General features: G+C 35.0%; 1 protein-coding gene across 10 annotated transcripts in view; it reads left to right on the plus strand.

Moving 5' to 3' along the window:
- The window catches only part of Nek1 (NIMA related kinase 1), a 175,592-nt gene that overhangs the window by 130,728 nt on the left and 29,704 nt on the right, over window positions 1–15,160 (plus strand). For all 10 annotated transcript variants that reach the window (XM_046447807.1, XM_046447809.2, XM_058580364.1 and 7 more), the window contains 4 exons: window positions 6,602–6,778; window positions 9,962–10,079; window positions 11,195–11,283; window positions 12,190–12,437. In XM_046447807.1, coding sequence (XP_046303763.1) covers window positions 6,602–6,778; window positions 9,962–10,079; window positions 11,195–11,283; window positions 12,190–12,437 — 632 coding nt within the window. The remainder of the gene's footprint in view (window positions 1–6,601; window positions 6,779–9,961; window positions 10,080–11,194; window positions 11,284–12,189; window positions 12,438–15,160) is intronic.

Consider the following 15,160-nt stretch of genomic DNA (forward strand, 5'->3'; position numbering starts at 1 on the left):
GATTACTTGAATAAAGAGAGAGAGATTCTGGGGGGAAAAAAAATACACCAAGCAGAAATCCTCAAAATGAAGGAATCAATAAACCATATGGAAAATTTATTGGAAGGCATCATCAGCACACCAAATGAATTGTGAGCCAGAGTTTCAGGCAATGAAGACACAATATATACTCTAGAAAATAAAGTTGACCATGAAGGAAATGTGTTAATAGATCATGAACAGAAATTCTAAGAAATACAAAATAATGTGAAAAGACCAAATTTAAGATTTATTGGGATAGATGGAAGGCCTGAAGATATAGACCAAAGGAATGCATAATCTTTTCAATGAAGTAATATCTGAAAATTTCTAAAACCTTAAGGATGAAATGGAAAATCAAATACAGGAGGCTTACAGGACACCAAATGTACAAAATCACAACAGACCCACACCAAGACACATTATTATGAAAATGCACAGCACACAGAATAAGGGCAGAACTTTAAAGGTTGCCAGAAAAAAAAATGACAGGTTACTTTTAGAGGCAAAACCAATCTGATCTCAGCTGTCTTCTAACCCAGTTAGGAGGTCATGGATTAACATATACCTATCTCTGCAAGAAAATGAACGTCAACCAAGAATATTATAACCCAAAATATCAAGACTCAGAACTGACAATGAAATTAAAACCTTCCATGGTAAACAAAAGTTAAAATAATTCACAAATAGAAAGGCTTCACTACAGAACACTCTTAGCAAAATATTTCATGATGAAGAAATGAAAAATAAAAGAGAAAACCGGCAAAGGGAGGAACTACACTAGAAGAATAGCCAATCAAAGGAGAAACTAATTCAAATAAAAACCAGAAATAAAATGACAGGGAATAAAAACCATTTTTCAATAATAACATTGAATGTAAATGGCCTGAACTCATCAATCAAAAGACATAGACTGGCAGACTGAATTAAAAAACAAGACCCAACAATGTGCTGTTTCCTAGAGACTACTCACCTCACAGACAAAGACATACACAGACTGACACGGATGTTGTAAACAAACAGAGGTTTCTGTCTTCATATCAGATAAAGTGGGTTTCAAATCAAAATTAAATTAATCAGAAGGGACAAAGAAGGCCATTTCATATTGCTGAAGGGAACTATACACCAACAAGATGTAACAATAGTGAATATTTATGCCCCAAACAATGGAGAATCTACGTACGTCAAACAAACTCTTCTCAATTTCAAAACCAAATAGACCACAACACAATAATACTGGGTGACTTTAACATACTTCTCATCGTTGGATAGATCCTTCAAACAAAAACTGACTAAAGAAGCTATAGAACTAAAAACCACAACTAATAATTTAGACTCAACAGACATATATAGAATATTTCATCCATCAATGACTGAATACATTTTCTTCTCAGCCGCACACAGATTCTTCTCTAAAATAGATCATATCTTAGGCCACAAAGCAACTCTTAGGTAATAAAAAAAAATGGAGATAATACCTTGCATTTTATATGATCATAATGGAATGAAACTAGAAATCAACAATAAAATAAAAAATAGAAGCTACTCTAACACCTGGAGACTAAATAATATGCTATTGAGTGACCAATGTATACCAGAAGAAATCAGAAATGAAATCAAAAAATTAAAATACTTAGAGGCAGATGAGAATAGCAAAAAACATCAAAATCTCTGGGACACTGTGAATGCAGTTATAAGAGGAAAGTTCCTTGCATTGAGTTCACTCATTAAACGAGTAGAAAATCACCACATAAGTAACCTAACATTACATCTCAAAGCTCTAGAAAAAGAGGAACAAATCAACACCCAAAGCAGTAGAAGATGGGAAATAATTAAAATCAGAGCTGAAATCAAAAGAACTTGAAACAAAACAAACAGAGCAATTTAAAAAAACTGACCAAAGAAAGAGTTGGTTGGTTGAAAAAATAAATAAAATTGACAAATCCTTAGCCAGGTTAACAAGGAGAAAGAGAGTGTAATCTCAAATTTCTAAAATGTGTGATGAAAACGTAAATACCACAACAGACACCATTGAAATGCCGACATTCATCAAAAACTACTCTGAAAATCTATACTCAAATGAAATAGAAAATCATGAAGATAATCAACAAATTTTGAGAGACCTATATCCTACCCAAATTGAATCAGGGGGATATAGAAAATTTAAACAGATCAATTTCAAACGGTGAAATTGAAAACACTATCAGAAGCTTACCAACAAAGAAAACCTCAGGACCAGACAGATTCTCAGCCATGTTCTACCAGACCTTCAAAGAACTAACACCAATCTTCCTCAAATTATTCCATGAAATGGAAAAAAGGGACCCTTCCAAACTTGTTCTACAATGCTGGTATCACTCTGATTCCAAAAGCAGACAAAGACACATCAAGGAAAGAAAACTTCAGACCAATATCCCTGATGAACATAGATTTTAAAAATTTTAAGAAAATATTGGCAAATTGCATTTAAAAAGATAGTGCACCATAATCAGGTGGGGTTCATTCCAGGAAAGCAAGGTTGATTCAACATCTGGAAATCAATAAACATAATTCATCACATCAATAGACTTTGAAGGTAAGAATCACATGGTTATCTCAATAGATGCAGAAAAATCATTTGACAAAATTCAGCATCCATTCTTGCTCCAAACACTAGAAGAACTAGGAATAGTAATAATATACCTAAACATTGTGAAAGATATATGTGTTAAACCCAAGGCCAACATCAATCTAAATGAAAAAAATAATTGAAAACATTCCCTTTAAAAACTGGTACAAGGCAGGGATGCCATGTTTCACCACTTCTTTTCAACATAGTTTTTGAAACCCTAGCCAGAGCAATTAGAAAGTAGAAAGAAATTAAAGGGCTATGAATTGGAAAAGAAGAACTCAAACTATCCCTATTTGCTGATGACATGATTCTATATTTAGAAGACCCCCCCAAAAAAAATAACCAGAAAGTTTCTAGAACTCCTAAATTCATTCAGCATAGTACAGGATATAAAATTAACACCCATAAATCAATTGTGTTCTATATATGAGTGATGAATCAACTGAAAGAGAAATTAATAAAACTATCCCATTCATAATAGTCTCAAAAAAATAAAATATATAGGAATCAATCAAAAGAGGTGAAAGATCTCTACAATGAAAATCATAGTCTACTAAAGAAAGACATTGATTAAGATCTTAGAAGATGGACAGATCTAAGTTCTTGGATAAGCCAAATTAATATTGTCAAAGTGGCCATACTAGAAAAAGCCTTATAAGGATCTATTGCAATTCCTATTAAAATCCCAATGACAATCTTCACAGAAATAGAAATAACAGTCTTGAAATTCATTTGGAAAAATAAGAGACTCAGAATAGCCAAAGCAATCCTTAGCAAGAAAAGTGAAACAGGAGGCATCATAATACCAAACTGTCGGGGTTTTTAGCCCCCCATCTCCTCCTGACCTGCAGGAGAAGCAGGGAAAGCACGCCCCGACCAGGACGAGCCAAGAAAGGTAAAGGTCGACTGGCCACCCACACCCAGCCCTCCCTCGCCAGAGGACAATCAGAAGTGCCAGGGAGAACAGTCAAAGCAGGATTTCGTTTAATGAGGAAGTACACACAGCTTATATACTGCACAGGAGCCAATCAGAATAAAGGTCAGAGGGGTGGAGCAAGTTCACATGTACACCCATCCCATAGTCTGTAAGGGAAGGAATGAGCTGTCGAAGAAGGCGGAAGAGTCCTGGACCTATCCTGGATGTGGTCCGCCTCCTCCATCACCCCCCACAGCAGCGCCTCCTGGCTGATCACCAGAAGCCATCCCAGCCACATGTGCGGCCTCAAGACCAGGAAGCAGGCAACCATGCCCTATACCAGACCTTAAATTATACTACAGAGCTACAAACAGTGTGGTTTTTGAACCAAAATAGATATGAAAACCAATGAAACAGAATAGAAGACACAGACTCATACCCACAATACAGTTATCTCATACTAGAAAAAAGATGCCATAAACATATTTTAGAGAAAAGATAGCCTCTTCAACATATGATTCTGGGAAAACTGGAAGTCTGAATGTAGCAAAATGAAATTAGACCCCTATTTCTCACTCTGCACAAAACTCAAAAGTGGATTGAGGCCCTGGCCATTAGACCAGAGAACCTGCTCCTACTAGATTATATAGGCCCAACTTTCCATCATATCAGCTTAGGCACCAACTTCTCAACAAGTCTCGAAGTGCACAAGAAGTAAAATCAAGAATCAATAAATGGGATGTTATCAAACTAAAAAGCTTCACAGCAAATGAAACAATCAAGAACAAGACAAGAGAGCCTCCAGAATCTGAGAAAATCTTTGCCACCTGGACCTCAGATAGAGCATTAATCTCTAGGATATATAAAGGACTCAAAAACCTTAACACCAAAAGAACAAGTAGCCTAGTCAATAAATGGGAAAAGGCACTGAAAAGACACTTCACAGAAGAAATACAAATATATGAAAAAAAAAGTGCAACATCTATCAATTAGAAAAATGCAAATTGAAACTACACTGAGATTCCCTCTCATTCCTAGCAGATTGGCAGTAATCAAGAATACCGTCAACAGTAAATTGGATGTGCAGAAACGAGTACACTCATCCGTTGCTGGTTGGACAATTGGTACAACCACTCTGGAAAGCAGAGATTTCTCATAAAAAAAAAAGAGATTCCTCATAAAACTTGGAATGGAACCACCATTTGACCCAGTTAACCCACTCCTCAACGTGTACCCAAGTAATTTAAAAATCAAGATACTATTGTGAGGTAGCCACATCAGTATTTATAGCAGGTCAGTTCACAAAAGTATAGGTGCCCTTTAACAGATGAATGGATAAAGAAATGTGAGATTATATATATATATATATATATATACACACACACACACACACACACACACACACACATATATATATATATGGAATATTACTCAGCCATAAAGAAGAATGAAATTATGGCATTTGCTGGTAAATGGATGGAGCTGGAGAATATTATGCTAAATGAAATAAACCAATCCCAAAAAACCAACAGTCTAATGGTCTCTCTGATATGCGGATGCTAATACACAATAAGGGTGGTGGTGAGGGAAGAATAGAAGTTCATTAGATTTTATTGATTATTTTATTCATTCCCCTTTGATAGGGGAATGAAGGGAAGAGAGGGTGATGGGAATATGAAAGACCATAGAATGAAGTGAAAATTATGAATTAACAAAAAATTAACATTATGAATATGTTCATATATGAATACATGACCAGTGTATCTCTATATCATGTACAACCACAAAATGGGAAGTTATACTCCACGTATGTTTAATATGTCAAAATACGTTCTACTGTCATGCATAACTAAAAATAACTAAAATAACTAAAAATAACAAATTAAAAAAAAATTAAGAAAGAACTATGTTGACATGGATATCAGGCATACCACACCAATTCCTTCCCTCAGTGACCTCCCCTTAGCCTTTACGTCTATAGGTCCCACCACCATTTAACCTTTAACCACCTTAACACTCACCTCTGAAGGTTTTCAATACTTGAGTCTTCAAAACAATATCTAAACCACATGTAGAATGATAAATTGAAACTGAGGCCAATGAGCATGGATTTCTCATGTTCTCCAAGCATTTCAGCCAGGTGTTGCAGATATGGTAGGCCCACAAATACATATATGTGGAAATGGGTTTTTTGCCACTTGAGTACAATAAAGTGAGTACAATGAGTTGAGGGTGTATGCAAAAAAAAATAATTGTAATGATGACCTTTAAATGGATCTTAATGGGGATGATGGAGAAGGAAGATGTGGCAGGATCAGTGCATTGTAGGCAATTGCAGGGTAAAAATATTTTCAGAGTTGGAGTAGTTGAGGGAGATAACTACAAAAATAGAATATTAGAGACTGGAGAGTGTAGAACTTAAAACTGGAAATTCTCAGGAACTGTAATTTATGATAAAATCTCCTTGATTTGACCGATGGAGTGACCAAGCTAGAGTGAAGATAGAGGTACAGTGAAATTCAGCGAACTATGTGTAGATATTGGAAGGATTGTTGTTGCAAATATAGACATTGTCTAATTAGTTATGACAGCATTAGTATTGGAAAGATGGTGAGTCAGAAAGTAAAATGTTCATTCAATGAAGAAGAATACCTTGAGGGTAGATAACTGCAATAAGTTAATATGTGATAAATCCATTCTCTCCTGCCATGAGTTGACAGTATAAAGAGCTTCCGAGCAATTAAAAGTAACTAGTAGTTTTACATATGAACAAAAACAATTAGTTAATTTTTAAAATGCTATTCTGATATACATGTATTTACTTCACCCAAAAAACAACAAAAAAAGAATGTCAACCTTGTTAACCACCCTAGAAATCATATACAATTGAAATAAAATTTGACCGTCATATATCTTATCATTTATTAATTTCTAGTCAATAGCAGAACTTAACTAATACGTACCTATTGGAAGAATGCATTTTTTAACCTGGCTCTAAAAGTTATAACAAATAAAATTCAAATCATTTTGAGAGCATTCATTTTTTGTTTCTACAGAGATTTCTTCTGAAGGAGAAAAATACACACCCTTAATTATTGGAGAAGAAACAATACAATGTGTTTCACATGAAATAAATCCATCAGCTTCTGTTGACTCTTCCATCGATACAAAAAGTCCTAAGTTTAGTGAGACATCTCCACAGATATCAATGAAACCAGAAGGAAATATAGAAGGTATGTTTTAATACCTCAAAATAAGCTAGATTTGATTTACTCATACTTAAATCTCTTTTTTATAAACAGATCATCGAGATTCGTGTATATGTTTGGATAATTCACCTCAAATTAAGTTTGCTGTTTTTATACTTTTATTTTATACTGGCCATGGTTTATTATCTTATGTGTCAGAGATTGAATTAAAGCTTGGCTCAGATGATTTTTTCCAATTCATGTTCCCTTATTTGAAAGATCGCTTGGTATGGTATTCAGCTGGCAGTGAGGCCATCTAAAGGATCCAAGATGGCTTTACTGCTGTCTTGTAAGGTGCAGCTAGAAGGCTGAATTAAGATGGGCCTCCCTCCCTTTCCATGGAATCTCAGAGCCATTCTGTGACTCTTTTTAGTAAGATAGTCTGACTTGTTTTCAAGGGCCCAGAGCTAGATTCAAAGAGAGAGAAGCAGGACCCACTTCCCAAGGGAAGAGTGTTAAAGAATTTGCAGCCATCTCACAGATGCTGAGGTGAAAGCTGCTTGTTCTCTGAAAAGCTAGTCAGAGAATTGGCACAATATCACTTCTGTCATGCTCCCTTGGTCAAAACCAGCACAGGGGAAACAGGAATCACTTCTCAAAGAATTTTAAAGAATTTGTAGCCATATTTAATCTGCCATAGTCTGCCCTCTGCCTTCAAATTTTTACATTCTTCCCATGTTTAAAATATGCTCTGCCCTCTCAACACCTCGTCTCATTATGACAGCTCAGAGCCAAAGGGTGATGCTAGAAGAGTCAGGCCCCTATGTTGAGTTTTCTTGGGTACCATTCCTCAAGTATTCTCAATCTGGAGACCTGTAAGTTAAAAAGTCAATTTAATTGCCTTCTACATATCAACATTAAATGGTGAGACAGGCCTAAAGACTTGTTTTCAAAACCAGGGAAGATGGGAAGCACATAGTTGCCATTGGTTGATGGAAATTCTGACATCCGGCCAGAAGTACTGTTAGCCCGCTTTCATGGCACCAAACACTGATGCCCTCAAGGACCTTTTTTTTGGTAGTGCTGGGGATACAACCCAGGCCCTTGTTCATAGGAGGCAGGCACTCTACCAACTGGGCTATATCCCCAGCCCCCTCAAGGGTTCTTTTCTGAACAGTTGTTCCTTTCAGTCTGAGCTGGTGTGCATACACAAGTAGAACTTTTTTTTGTCTATGAAGTTGCTCTGAGACAGTACTCTTTAGTCTTTATAAATCCTTTTGTGCAGCAAAAAGGGTCTGTAAGGTATGTCTTAATATTCCTGTGCCAAAACAGAAGAGCTTATGGTCTTACCCTTGACTTCTTCTTTGCCATGAGGCCACATTTTACTGCCCTATATTAACTCTTCGTCATGAGGTTATGTCTTCCTTTGAAATGCTTTTGCTACCTGAAAGGAATTATTCTGGGCCCTCTGTATCTCTTCTAAAATCTGTTCATAATTTAAAGAGTTTTTTTTCTTCAATTAAGCTGTTATCTTCTACTCTGATAAGGCTGGTAGCAGAAGTTAGCTAGTACCTTCAATGTTCAACATTGATAGCTAGCTCCTTAATTAGGTCACCAAATCCATAAAGTTTCTTTTCTATCCTCCTTATTATTGTAGGTACCAAGTTTCCTATTTCTGTGTAGCAAGAATCCCTTTTTCTCCAGCCTCCACTAGCATTTTTCTACTGGTCAGTCTCCCATCAGCAGTCTTTATGAAGCCCTTCCAACTTATGCCTGTTGCTGAGCCCCAAAGCCAGTGCACTTTATAAGCTTTTATATCTGCACCAACTTTCAGATATGTAATTGTTTCAATTGCTATAACACAAATTATTCCTAAAACTTAGCTTAAAACAGCTATTTTATTTTATCTCATACATTTATGAGTCAGGAATTGGGAAGGTTCTTCTGCTCCATGTGGCATCAACTGATATCATTCACTGGTGTTCAACCATCAGCTGGGCTTATCTGAAAGGTGCAAGAAGACATTGTTCTTGTGCCTATCTTCTTGGTGGGGCTCAGTTGGGTCCCCTTTCTTCATTTTAATCTTAGAGCATTGCCATATGGTTTTTCCAAAGTTGTTGAATTTCTTTCATGATGGCTTAGGCTTCCAGATGCCAAGCAGAAGCTGCCAGTTCTCTTAAAGATTTAGCCTGAAATTCGCACAGCTTTACTCCCACTGTATTCAATTAGTCAAGGCAATCACAGAGCCAACCAAAATCAAAGAGTAAGAGAAACACAGCTCACTCTAGATAAGAAGAATGTTAAAGACCTTTGCATTCTGTGACCATTCACCACAGTAACTTAAATAATTTTATTCATTAGAGTCATAGTTACTAATACTTGTTATGGTGTATGTGTGTGTGTGTGTGTGTGTTCTTCAAAAATTCCATGTTGATATCTAATCCCCAATGTGATAGTATTTGGAGGTGCAGCCTTTGGGAAGTAGTAAGGCCATGAGGGTGGAGTGTCAAAATGGTCTTAGTGTCAGAAGAGGAGGCCTACAACAGAAGCAGCATCCTAGTTATTAGTTGTTTGAAAGTGTAGGAGGATTTAGTGCACTCCAGTTACGTTCTCTGTATCCTTAGAAAAATCCAGGTAATAGTTCTACTCCTTTTTTTTTTCCCCTGTTTTGGTTGTTGAAAGATTTTTTTTTAATGTTTTTTTTAGTTGTAGATGGATACTATCTTTATTTTATTTATTTATTTTTATATGGTGCTGAGGATCGAACCCAGTGCCTCACACATGCAAGGCAAATGCTCTACCACTAAGCTACAGCCTTGGCCCCAATTGTTGAAAGATTTTAAGATTTAAATTTCTTCTGTGATATCATAATGTATTCTTACATACTTATTACCACAAATGTCCATATTCTTTCACTTAGTTTTTATACTTTCTTTAAACCAATTTACATATTACTAAAATTTTAATAAAGAGAAAATTTTTCTGTAATGAAAAATACTTATTTGGAATATTTTGATTATAGTGAAAAGGCTGAAAAATTAATGTGTCTTTTCAGAAATAAATAGAGTTAATACAATAACAAAGATAAAGACTGACAGATAAAATATTTGATTTTTCTATTATAATTAATATATTAGTCTAAAAATAGTAATATTTTCTAAATGTTTATTCATATTCTTTCAACAAACTGTGCTTTGATCCATTTCTTATTCTGTTTTTCCTTTGCAGAACCTGATTTGGAAACAGAAGTTCTACAAGAACCAAGTAGGAAAAACAAAGATGGGAGCTTGCCTTGTATTGTTACTGATGTGTGGATTAGTGAGGAAAAAGAGACAAAGGAAACTAAGTATGTTGTATCTTTTTTCTTACATTTCAAGACCCTTTTATAATACTTTAAAAAAATACTGTAATGACCTAATATTGTAATTTAATATCCTAATATTACAATACCCCATAAAATAATTTAATTTCTTTTAATTGTCAGTGAACTTTATTTATTTATATGTGGTGCTGAAAATCAAACTCAGTGCCTCACACATTCTAGACAAGCCCTTTACCACTGAGCCACAACCCCAGCCCTAATTTAATTTCTTAATAGATATTCACATGGTTCAGAAATTAACAAGTGCATAAAGTATTTGAAGAAATATAATAAAATTTCTTGCCTGCCTCTATTTTTATCCAATTTCCACTCTTTTTTTCCTTCAGATAATTTTAGGTATGTGTAAACAAAAATATGGGCTGAAGATGTGCCTCAAGCGGTAGCGCGCTTGCCTGGCATGCGTGCGGCCCGGGTTCGATCCTCAGCACCACATACAAAGATGTTGTGTCTGCTGAGAACTAAAAAAATATATATTAAAAAATTCTCTCTCTCTCTCTCTTTAAAAATAAATAAATAAATATACACCCTTCCTTTTTAAATATAATTATGAGTATAAGGTAATATTTTTTACCTTGTTTATTTTTAGTCACTAATACATATGAGAAATATTTTCATATTAGTACATAAAAACGACTTCCTCCTCTTTTGTATTTCACTGTATGGATACTCTAACTCATCAGATCTTCTGCTTGATAGATATTTAGCAATATTGCAAATAATGTTGCAATGAAGAATATTTTACGTAAGGAAATTTTTGTGTATCTGTAAGATAAAAATACAGAAATATTATTGCTGGGTCAATTCCACTTTTACAAATTGCATTTGTAATTCAGTTATTTTTTTTTCCCCCAGGGGTTGTATCAGTTTGAATTCTCAGAGTATATGAATGATTAATGATAGAGTTTGAACAAAGTGAAACATATGGTATGCTTATAAGAAAAAATATATATAAAAGTGAGAAAAATATTTGAAAGAGAGATCACAGGATGCTAATGAATTTGAGTTCTGTTTTCTTTATATTAGAGCACTTTTATTTCTGGTAAACTATGTTTTTGAACTGATGTACTCATTTATGGCAGATTGGAAGATAGGGAAGCCATTCAGCAAAATGAAGTTTCTGAGGATGGAATCCTGAGAAATGTGGACCACTTTAGTGAGAGTCATACAGGTAAGTATCATTGCATTAGTCTGATTTCTTTCTGGAAGGTTAACACCAACTTGTTTCATTTGGGCAATATATACATACAGAACATTCCTTATCAGTCATCATAGTCATTTTTTATTTATATATGACAGCGGAATGCATTACAATTCTTATTACACATATAGAGCACAATTTTTCATATCTCTGGTTGTATACACAGTATATTCACACCAATTTGTTTCTTCATAGCTGTACATTGGATAATAATGATCTTCACATTCCACCATCATTAATTCCCTTCCCCTCCAACCCCTCTGCCCTAGAGTCCGTCTATTCCTCCCATGCTCCCCCTCCCTATCTCACTATGAATCAGCCTCCTTGTATCAAAGAAAACATTCAGCATTTGGTTTTTTGGGATTGGCTAACTTCACTTAGCATTAAAATGTAGTATGTGTAAAGCATTGGAATCTGCATTCATAAACCTGGATTTTATAACAAAATAGGCAGGAAAAATTATTAAATTATTGTATTGAGTATTTATGGAAAGAATTCTTTGTGAAAACTAAACCAATATACTAAGGACATTAAATAATTTTTTGTCTTTTAAAAATAGTATTACTTTAAATATGAGAAATGTAATTTTCTTCTTAGAACAAAGATAAACTGAAAAAAATATGAATACCTAATCCACTGTTAAGTGTGTTTTTCACGTTTGCTTGGATCTATGTCTATATTTTAGGACTTCCAATATAATAATAATAATAATAAAGATTATTTAGAAGATAGCATACTCACAAATTTTTTGTTTTCCCAATAGATGTGAGTTTATTTTATATAATTCTTGTTAAATACTATGCCTTGTCAAAATCATTTAAAGCTTTATTTAAGTACTGTTCAGACTGATCACATAATCTCTCCTTTGTACCCTAGAACCTGGAATAGATGATTCTCAGCACTCTAATTGTGATATAGATAAATCTATACAACCAGAACCATTTTTCCAAAAAGTGGTTCATTCTGAACAATTGAATTTAGTCTCTCAAGGTCAGTCAATTCAGTGTTTACCAGAGGAATCCATTCCACTTCGTTCTCACTCTGATTCACCACCAAGGAATAAAAACAAGAATTCTTTGCTGATTGGACTTTCAACTGGTCTTTTTGATGCAAACAATCCAAAGGCAAGTATAGTTTTCAAAAGGAATTTTTATCTGTTTGGTAATATTTCTTATTGGCTGCTTTTCTTAATGTTGAGTTTTAATCTCTTAAAAACACATATGTTAATTAAATTGTCTTCTAAGTTTTATTATTTCTGACAGGAAATTTGTATTTGTATTTATTTATTTATTTAGGTGCCGGGATTGAACCCAGGGGTACTTAACTACTGAGCCACATCACCAGCCCTTTTTTATATTGTATTTAGAGACAGGGTCTCACTCAGTTGCTTAGGGCCTCCCTAAGTTGCTAAGACTGACTCTGAACTCTGAACTCTGTGTTTATATGCTACATGTTTTTTTTTTTTTTTAATCCATTCATTTACTGAAGGGCATCTATTGGTTCCACAGTTTAGTTATTATGAATTGTGCTGCTATAAACATTGATGTAGCTCTGTCCCTATAGTATGCTGTTTTTAAGTCCTTTGGGTATAAATCAAGGAGAGGGATAATTAGGTCAAATGGTGGTTCCATTCCCTATTTTCCAAGGAATCTCCTTACTGCTTTCCATATTGGCTGTACCAATTGGCTACAGTCCTCCCTTAGCCTTCCAAACCGCTGGGATTACAGACAGGCATGAGCCACCATGCCTGGCTTGTGATTCTTTTTTTATTTTATTTTATTTTTTAGTTGTAGATAGACACAATACCTTTATTTTATTTATTTGTTTTATATGGTGCTGAGGACTGAACCCAGGGCACCACACATGCTAGACGAGCACTCTACTGCTGAGCCTATACAACCCCAGCCCGTCTTTTTATCTTCCTTTTTTATATGTAATGTTTCTTCTTCCCTCCGGCTTCTTTTAAAAAATTTTTTTCTCATTAGTTTCTAGCAATTTGACTCTGAAACACTTTGGTAAGGTTTTTTGGGGGTTTTGGGGGGAGGGGTGTTTTTATCCTGCTTGGGGTCTCATGGCCCTATGGGTCATAGTTTTAATCAAATAAAAAATTTGTTGGCTAGTCAGGCTGCCTTTTTTTTTTTTTTAAGCAGTCTACCACTGAGTTACATCCACATACAGGAAGTATTGCATAGTACTTTAATAGTTTTCTGAGATTGTGGTCATTTTGTTGTTAAGTCTTTTTTCACTTTGTGTTTCATTGTGGGTTGATTCCATTTATATGTGTTCAAGTTTACTCATCATTTTTTCTCCATACTGCTTTCCGTATTGGCTGCACCAGTTTGCAATCCCACCAACAGTGGATCTTTTTCCCCACATCCTCGCTAACACTTATTGTTGTTTGTATTCATAATAGCTGCCATTCTGACTGGAGTGAGATGAAATCTTAGAGTAGTTTTGATTTGCATTTCTCTAATTGCTAGCTGTGATGAACATTTTTTTATGTATTTGTTGATTGATTGTATATCATCTTCTGAGAAGAATCTGTTCAGGTCCTTGGCCCATTTATTGATTGGGTTATTTGGGGGTTTTTTTGGTGTTTAGCTTTTTGAGTTCCTTTCTTTTATTATTATTTATTTTTTAGTTGTAAGATGGACACAATATCTTTATTTTATTTATTTATTTTTTTAATGTGGTGCTGAGGATAGAACCCAGGGTGTCTTGGACGTGCTAGGTGAGCACTCTACCCCTGAGCCACAACCCCAACCTCTTTTTGAGTTCTTTATATACCCTAGAGATTAGTGCTCTAACTAATGTGTGAGGAGTAAAAATTTGCTCCCAAGATGTAGGCTCTCTATTCACCTCACAGATAATTTCTTTTGCCTAGAAGAAACTTTTTAGTTTGAATCTATCCCATTTATTGATTCTTGGTTTTAATTCTTGCGATATAGGAGTCTTATTAAGGAAGTTGGGTCCTAATCCCACATGTTGGAGATTAGGGCCTACTTTTTCTTCTATTAGACGCAGGGTCTCTGATTTTATTCCTAAGTCTTTGATCCATTTTGAGTTGAGTTTTGTGTATGGTGAGAGATAGGGGTTTAATTTTATTTTGTTGTATATGGATTTCCAGTTTTCCCAGCACCATTTGTTGAAGATGCTATCTTTTCTCCAATACATGTTTTTGGCACCTTTGTCTAATATAAGATAATTGTAATTTTGTGGTTAGTCTCTGTGTCCTCTATTCTGTACCATTGGTCTGAGTCCAATTGGTGCCAATACCATGCTGTTTTTGTTACTATACTCTGTAATATAGTTTAAGGACTGGTATAGTGATGCCACCTGTTTCACTCTTCCTGCTAAGGATTGCTTTAGCTATTTTGGGTCTCTTATTTTTCCAGATTGAATTTCTTCTTTTTTTAAAAATATTTATTTTTTAATTCTCGGTGGACACAACATCTTTGTTTGTATGTGGTGCTGAGGATCGAACCCGGGCCGCACGCATGCCAGGCGAGCGCGCTACCGCTTGAGCCACATCCCCAGCCCCTCCAGATTGAATTTCATGATTGCTTTTTCTATTTCTATGAGGAATGCCACTGGGATTTTGATCAGAATTGCATTAAATCTGTATAATGCTTTTGGTAGTATGGTTATTTTGATAATATTAATTCTACCTATCCAAGAGCAAGGTAGATCTTTCCATCTTCTAAGGTCTTCTTTGATTTCTTTCTTAAGGCCCAGGCCAACATCATTCTAAATGGAGAAAAATTGAAGACACTCCCTCTAAAAACTGGAATAAGACAGGGATGCCCTCTTTTACCACTTTTATTTAACATAATTCTTGAAACACTGG

This window comes from Marmota monax, unplaced genomic scaffold (assembly GCF_021218885.2).
Source record: "Marmota monax isolate L192 unplaced genomic scaffold, Marmota_monax_Labrador192_F-V1.1 WCK01_AAM20220418_F8-fsc00040, whole genome shotgun sequence".
Lineage (NCBI taxonomy): Eukaryota > Metazoa > Chordata > Mammalia > Rodentia > Sciuridae > Marmota > Marmota monax.